Raw genomic sequence first — 8,581 nt, 5'->3', positions numbered from 1 at the left:
TATGAAATTCTACTAAATTAGCCCTCAAATAATTAGGATTATAATAGGGCATAGCGTCCATATATTAAACCAAAATAGTACACAGATCAGTAATTTGTATTCAAAAATCATAATACTGAATTTTGTGAATATTGGTCCATAATTGGACACAGCTCACATATAAATACATAAAAATCACGTTAAAATATTTTATGACAATCGAATCATAATACGTCATAGCTCCCATATAATTCCCACAACCCAATATTTTGAAATTTGTCTAAATATATTTTGTCGCTGGCTGCGACCTGAGCCTATATGTTGAGGACAGCGAATTTAACCAGTCTCAAATAAATGAACCACAAATTTACAATTAATGATGCATATACTTGAGCAACCGTTTATTTCTAAAAAAAGAACTTATTACAAAAAAATAACTTATAAATATATTAAGCGACTTACCGCAGTCTTTATCCCCAACAAACTAAATTTTAATTCTAAAGCCAGTTATTACTGAGCCTACAAATTTCTTTTTGTTTATGTACTATTACAACAGTTCATTTCCAAATAAATAAACTGAACGAAAATACTGCAGTATAATTTAGGGACAAAAAGTGCGATTAGTTCGTAAACAAATATGAACAAAAGGGAATACAAAACAATATAAAAAATCCTAACGGACAAATGAACCAAACAACAATGATCATACAATTGGTAAATAAGACAATTTAAGTAAACATTAAGGTAGCTCACAAACAATAAATATAAACAAACCGAAATAATTAAAATTAATAAAAATAAAAATCGTAATAAATTTAAATAAATAAATATATGAGCCATCGGCGACATTCCCACCCCCGTGGATCGGCAACGATTCACTACTCCAAATCAAGGACTGCTAGTTTGGAAACTGGGCGTTTAAGTATTCCACTACTTGTTAGGACATCAGCTCTTCGGATTACACCATCACTGCCAGGAAACACATTTACGACACGACCTCGGCGGGAAACAGCTGGATCACAAATTAGTACAAGATCTCCCGGGGCCACAGGCTTCGTATGTTCGCACCATTTGGACCGTCTTGTAAGTGTGGGCAAATATTCCACAATCCATCTTTTCCAAAAATGATCTCGTAGCTGTCGAGCAATTCGCCACTGCTTCTTCAGTACCACTGGCTTTGTAATTTCAATACCTTCTGGCGTTTGAGCCGTATTTGCAGAACCCAACAAGAAATGATTAGGCGTCAATGGTTCTTCGTCTTCCGGACTGACAGGCAAGTGAGTCAATGGGCGAGAGTTCACGATGTTTTCGGCTTCAATTAAAAAACTTTGCAAGGTGTGCTCTTTTGGGGCGACTTCTTTTAGGGTTACTCTTAAAACCTTTTTAACACATTGAACCATTCGCTCCCATATTCCACCTTCTGCAGGATTATGTGGACAATTAAACTGCCATTCAATGCCCCTTGTGGACAACTCATCTTCAATTTTAACCAGATCAAATACTTCATCAAATCGCTGGGCTTCTTGGTTAACTCCAACAAAATTCTTTTCGTTATCACTCCGAATCTTCAACGGGGTGCCACGACGATTTATAAAATTCCGTATAGCCAAAATACACGAATCAGTAGATAGATCATAGGCCACTTCTAAATGTACAGCTCTGATTGTAAGGCACGTAAACAGGGCAACCCAACGTTTTTCATGGCGTCTACCAACAGTCACATTTAATGGGCCAAAATAGTCAACACCAGTATAAGTAAATGGCCGGACATATGGAGTTAGTCTATCACTTGGCAACGATCCCATAAAAGGAGCTACTGGAACAGCACGACGAATCTTACAAATGTTGCAATTTGATGTGGTCTTACTCAACAGATTTCGAAGTCGTGGAATCCAGAATCTTTTCCTTATTTTGCCTATGGTAGCCTCAAAATGTTGATGTCTCATTTTATTATGCACATGGGCAACAAATAGTTGTGTAAAGCGGTGACAGGGCGACAAAATAATGGGGTGCCTGGCATCTAAAGGCAACCAACTCGCAGCATATATACGACCGCTCACTCGAAGTAAATTATTTTCATCAAAATATGGCGAAAGGGAAAATAACACGTTATCCTTTTTTAAAGAACCACCAGATTTTAAAACGTTTATTTCAAAGGCGAAACACTTTTCTTGGGACAGACGACACAGACTAGTTTCAGCAACCATTAACTCTTCAGCACACAGGCATCTCGAACCATTACATTTATCATATTTTCGGCAGCGATTGATAAATCTCAGAACCCAAGCCATTGTTCGTTTAAGCCTGAGAAATGAAGAAAAACGATTAAAATCAATAACTAAATTTGTACTAACCAGCATGACAAATTTGGGGTGTAGTTCTTCTTCACACAAATCATCAGATTTCTCAGAATTCTTATTCGGCCAGTCAGCTTCGTTTTCATACAAAAATTGTGGCCCTTGGAACCAACGTGTTTCAATGGAAAAATCAACTTTATTTTCAGCTCTTGTAGTATCATCGGCAACATTGAGAACTGTAGGCAACCATTTCCAAACATCTTCACTGGCATCAACAAAAATATGCAGCTCTAACTCCAAGGGCAAACCATTTCCAAAATAAAATCGTGGAACCTTTACATGGACAACATTTCTTAGCTCTTGGCGCCATTTATTCCACATCGCTTGTAATGACGCAACAATGGGCAACATCTCATCCCAAAGTACACTATGTCTCCTGAGCATTTCAAAACCAGCAACTTTATGTATTTCCTTCACATAATGGGCAATACAGGGCGAACAGGCAGCTCCAAACGTCATCACAAGCATCTCATACACTTCCGGTGGACCACTAGCATCATCTCGCCACAAGAACCTCTGCGAACACCTGTCTTCCTCAGCAACAACAACTTGATGAAACATTTCCTTTATGTCCCCACAAACAGCTACGGAACCGATTCTAAAATTAAATAAAACTGATGGCAACGGTTTGTACTGCTGAGGGCCTTTCAATAACTTTGAATTCAACGAGACACCTTCCACCTTTGCTGCTGCATCGAACACCATACGAATCTTCCCTGGCTTATTAGGGTTTACGACACCAAAGTGGGGCAAGTACCACGTTCTCGGATGAAATGTATCAACTTCACTCAATAATAATTTGCGTACATACCGCTTCTGCAAATATTCACTCATTAATTGTTTATAGGCCGCACCAAATTCAGGATTATTTTTCATTTTTCTTTCCATTCCAAAAAATCTATTAAGGGCCATGGAATAGCTATCCGGCAGGACTACGTCATCATTACACCATAGTAGTCTGGATTCAAATCTTCCGGCAACCCTCTTCGTCGAATTTCTCAATATCTCTCGTGCACATAATTCATCTCTTGACTCAATCACTGGTAGAGCCTTAACACCAACATTTTCAGTTTCAAAATAATTTGCCACCAAATTATTTAAATTATCGAACTGTGTCAGCAAACATGTTTGGGTTCCAGGGCGACCTCCTTTCACGTTTCCAAAAACAACCCATCCAAGAGGAGTATTGGCAGCATATGGACCAGCATCTTCCAAAGGGACTATTTCATCGGGCAATCCTAAATGGCAATGGTCCAATCCAATTAGTACCTTTGGAGCCACACATTCATATGAGTTTAAAGGCACACCATGATTCTTTACTAAATCCGCATTAAAACTCTGACTAGGCAACTTCAAATTCGAGACACCATACACATTTTTCAAAGCATATTTCCTCTTCTTATTAACACCGCTCACATGAAGATCCACCACCATAACTGATTCTTGTGCCGATTTACCACCATACCAACTCAAATTCAATTGACTTTGTCGACCATGCAGTCCAAGCTGTCTCACTAAAGAGCTATCCATCATCGTGACCGAAGAACCTTCATCTAGGAGTGCATAAGTTTCAATAGCACAATTTGGTCCATAAAGAACCACTGGGAGCACTCTGAACAACAAATCACTTCTTTCACTAGCACTTGAAACACAACTAAGCACTGGTTCGACTGTTGAAGCTCTCTCTGTTGGCGGCACATTTACGGATCGTTCACTTGGTTCATTAGGTTTAGTTTCATGCAGTAATTTATTGTGATTTCTTTGGCACTTTTCCACTGGACACTGCTTACGCCGACGACAATCTTTACTTGAATGGCCACCACTGAGACACGAAAAACATAACTTCAATCTCTTCACTTCACTCCATCTATTAGGCACACTCAATTCTAAAAATTTCTTACAATCAAAAATTTTATGTGGGCCAACACAATAAAAACATTTTAACTGACGTTCTGGGCCATCAGAAGCATATAAAACCACTTTTCGTTTTGGATCACTGTTAGATCTATTGCCACTTGAACTGCTTATTTGCACACTTCTTACCAAATTTGCAACACGCTGGAGCCAGGTACTATAATCCAAAATAGTCGGCAACTGAGGTAAAGTTGAAGCAAACTGGGCCCAATCCAAACGTTTGCTCATTGGCAGCTTCTGTACTAACTCCTCCATGAGTGTTGGATTCGACAAATGTTGATAACCATTGGCAGATTCCAAAAATGCTGCTAAATTTCTGACCTTAATGGAATACGGCACCAATTTATCGATCGCGTTTTCTGCTATGGGCTGAACTTCCTTCATCTGTTGCAATTGGCATCGAATAAGCAACTCTGGGCGACCATATTGTAGCTTTAATTGCTCTATAATTGTTGGCACATTATTTGGGTGGATGAGCAACGACTTCACGCACTCTCTGGCTTCACCTTTCAAAGCCTTCTGCAATCTCAAACAATTTTCAAAATTATTGTATGAATATGCCGCTGTCGAATGTTCAAGGGCAGACAAAAACATTGGCCAGTCCTCGGGAGTACCACAAAATTCGGGCAGATCATAAAGTTTGCGTTGTACTGGCATGGGCACTGTAGCAGGGGAAACAATAAGAGGCTGAGATGTCATCAACTGGTCTGACTGACTAACATAGGAATATGGCGTTGGATTCCGGCGATCAACCATGTTCTCAGGGCCACTGCTAATACTTTGGATGACTGGCGCATTATGTCCAATAACATTCGGCGTATTTAAATTTTGATTTGCTCTTAAAGCACGTTGAGCGTTTGCCAATTGAGCTTGCAGGATATCAATTTGTCGTTGCAGGTTCTCATTATCAGACGATATGGTTTGTGGTGGCTGGGTTCTCACATTAGGACCGGGCACTAACGGCGGCAGACTAAAGGGCTCTTCACTTGTTGAACTGAAAATGTTTTGCGTTGATACAGCAGGTGTCGGTTCTCTAGGGGCACTTATAGAGGCACTAGTTACGATTGTCGTTCCGAGGGCAACAGAACTGACATTTTGTACCGACGGCATTTGAGAAACAGTTGCTGAACTATTTGTTCCGGCAGGCGTGGAACTATTCACATTTTGGCTCATTGCTGTCTGCAAACGAGAGCTTTTTCTAGATGGCGACCGTTGCATCTTGAATCACAAATATTTTCAAAGGGCACACAAATTCACAAATATTAAACAGCAACACAAAATTAATTTGTTCCGGCAGGCTTGGGGCTTCACAAAAATTCACAAATTAATTGCTATTCACTGCAGATTAAAATTTAATTGCTCCGGCAGCCAAGGAATCACACAATTTATCACAAATAAAAAAACACAATTTGTTCCAGGACAGGTTACAATTTCATACAAGTTTACTCGTTCCGGCGTGTAAGGAACCACAAAATCCAATAAAATTTGTTCCGACGGGCAAGGAACCACAAGATCGCTCAAAGGTTGCAAAATAAAATTTGTTCCGGCAGGCAAGGAACCACAAGTTCGCTCATAGAGTGCGAAATATAATTTGTTCCGACGGGCAAGGAACCACAAGATCGCTCAAAAAATTGCGAAATAAAATTTGTCGCTGGCTGCGACCTGAGCCTATATGTTGAGGACAGCGAATTTAACCAGTCTCAAATAAATGAACCACAAATTTACAATTAATGATGCATATACTTGAGCAACCGTTTATTTCTAAAAAAAGAACTTATTACAAAAAAATAACTTATAAATATATTAAGCGACTTACCGCAGTCTTTATCCCCAACAAACTAAATTTTAAAATTAATAAAAATAAAAATCGTAATAAATTTAAATAAATAAATATATGAGCCATCGGCGACATATTTGTATACCCTTCACCATGAGTGGCAAGGGTATATATAAGTTTGTCATTCCGTTTGTAATTTCCACATTTTTCATTTGCGACCCCATAAAGTATATATATTCTGGATCGTTATAGATAGCGGAATCGATATAGCCATGTCCGTCTGTCCGTCTGTGTGTTGAAATCAACTTTCCGAAGCCCCAAATAACTTACATACACGATTCATACATCAATATCTCCGAAATTCTTCCGGCTCGGTCGCTATTTAAAAACGAGAAAATCGGTCCACAAATGGCTGAGATATAAGGAAAAAACTAGGACAACCTCGATTTTCTACCTATTTTTGACTTATATCTGGATTACTAAGTCAGTAATATAGACAATATGGATATCTAATGATAGATATTTCAAATACCTTTGCGACGACGTATATAAGACCATAGTAGGTTGGACATACAATGGGTCAAAATATTTTTTAACCCGAATTTTTTTTCATACAAATTTTTTTTTGTCATAAATTCTTTTTCCAAAAAAATTAATTAAAGAAATTTGAAAAAACTTTTTTTAAAAAAAATTTGGAAAAAAAAAATTTTAAAACATTAAAAAAAAATTTTGATTTTGTTTAAATAAAAATATTTAAAAAAAAAAATATTTTTAAGTATAATTTGGTGAAGGGTATATAAGATTCGGTACAGCCGAATATAGCTCTGTTACTTGTTTATACTCTGTTTCTTCACTTGAGGTTAAAACTGCAAAATGTTGATCCAAACGTGTTAACTTACCATCATATTTAGGTGGAGGGTATATCAGATTCGGCACGGCCGAATATAGTACTCTTACTTGCTTTTTAAATAACTTTGTAAATTCAAATATTTTCTTTTATAAAGGAATACACATATAAATATTTACATTCATTTAAATTTATTCTATATGATAATAATTTTATTTAAATAAAATTCCCTTTTGAAAAAACTAATTACATTATTTAATTCTTTAATATTATTTCAAGCATATTATTAAACTAACAACAAACATACATATTATTAAAGTAAAACTATTTAAAAACTAAAACCGCCTTTTATACTTATCATAAAAAGCCTTTACATTCTGTTAGAAAACCACAAATATTTTTTTTTTATGTTTAAGAAATGATTGATGACCTTAATTTGGAAAACCACATGCAAAGTATAAATATTTTATAGGATTGAAAAAACATATTTGTCTTAAAATATATTAAAACTAGCTGACTCGTTCCACGTCGAAATTATAAATTGTTTAATAATGGAAATTTGATGTAGATTTTAACTCTTTCGAGATGGAGTTTTATTTTGAAAACCAAAATATGTATAGTAGAAATTTTTGCTTATTCTAAAAGCTATGGAAAAAGTATTATGTTCTGCATACTCAGATATCCTGAAATCGTCCTTTTATCCTGGGACATATAATCCCTATAAGCATTTTTCGTGGGACATATAATCCCAATCAGTGTTCTTGATGGGTGATTCAAAATTAAAAAAATGAATAAAACATTAGAATATTATTAAATTTAGATGAAAGTGCACATTTATTTGCTTATTTATAGCATTTTAGAAGTGTAGTTAGGGATTTAATTTGTGAAATGGTCCAAAACACTTATAACTCAAATCGTTGTTGCTGCCTGAGCATATCATCTTTGTACACTTTTCGATAACAAAATAAAAATTTAGAAAGTCGGGAAATATTTGGACCATCTCTTAAGCTGCAAGAGATAATTAAGAGATACAAGAGGGTCTTTTACAGTGTTTGAGGAGATTCTTTACATGGAATTTTTTGTAAATCGGAATCCAAACGAAGAAATATAATTGTTTTTTAAAATTTAATATAGCGGAGGCGACCCACTTTGGGATCCCCTGGCCCTGTCCTTGGCTGTTCCATGAGGTAAAAATTCGAAACTTGAACTCGACAATACTTTCTCTTTACTCGAGTCAAATTTAATTCAAATTGGATTAAGAGTTTATAAGTTACAGATTTATTTTCCTCTATTTTTTTTTCTACACCACTATGCGGCCGTCTTCCAAACTGCTCAAATTTCAACAATGTTGTGAAATTCATTGTCAAGCTGCATGAATACGCTGACATGTACCATTATGTTTTTATTCAAATATTATAAACAACTCTTAAACATGGGTTAGGGGTTATTTAGATAAGAAATTGTATTGAAAATAAATAAAATACGAAAGTTTGAAAATTGCTGGGACATATTTTCTTAGTAGTCCTGAAAGGGTTAAGGATATAACATTATATGCTTTTAGCAACGATATTGCACTGGTATAATCTGTGATTCCGTATATTTTCACACCACTAAGAAACTTAAGATACTGCAGTGAGTAAGATAGCAATCTAAATTATTGGGTTAATTTCCTGATTCTAGCTTCATTATTATTGAACGAAAAAGTAC

The 8,581-nt window shown here is 36.1% G+C and overlaps 1 protein-coding gene across 1 annotated transcript; it reads right to left on the bottom strand.

Annotated features, from left to right (window-relative positions):
* Positions 1 to 857: 857 nt before the first annotated feature.
* On the bottom strand, positions 858 to 5,468 carry LOC135961168 (uncharacterized). The gene has a single exon (XM_065512663.1). It carries the CDS (start codon positions 5,466 to 5,468, stop codon positions 858 to 860), a length of 4,611 nt encoding a protein of 1,536 aa, XP_065368735.1.
* Positions 5,469 to 8,581: the final 3,113 nt, after the last annotated feature.

This window comes from Calliphora vicina, chromosome 5 (assembly GCF_958450345.1).
Source record: "Calliphora vicina chromosome 5, idCalVici1.1, whole genome shotgun sequence".
Classification (NCBI taxonomy): Eukaryota; Metazoa; Arthropoda; class Insecta; order Diptera; family Calliphoridae; genus Calliphora; species Calliphora vicina.
The sequence above is the reverse complement of the archived record's forward strand: the minus strand, read 5'-3'. Positions and strand labels throughout refer to the sequence as shown.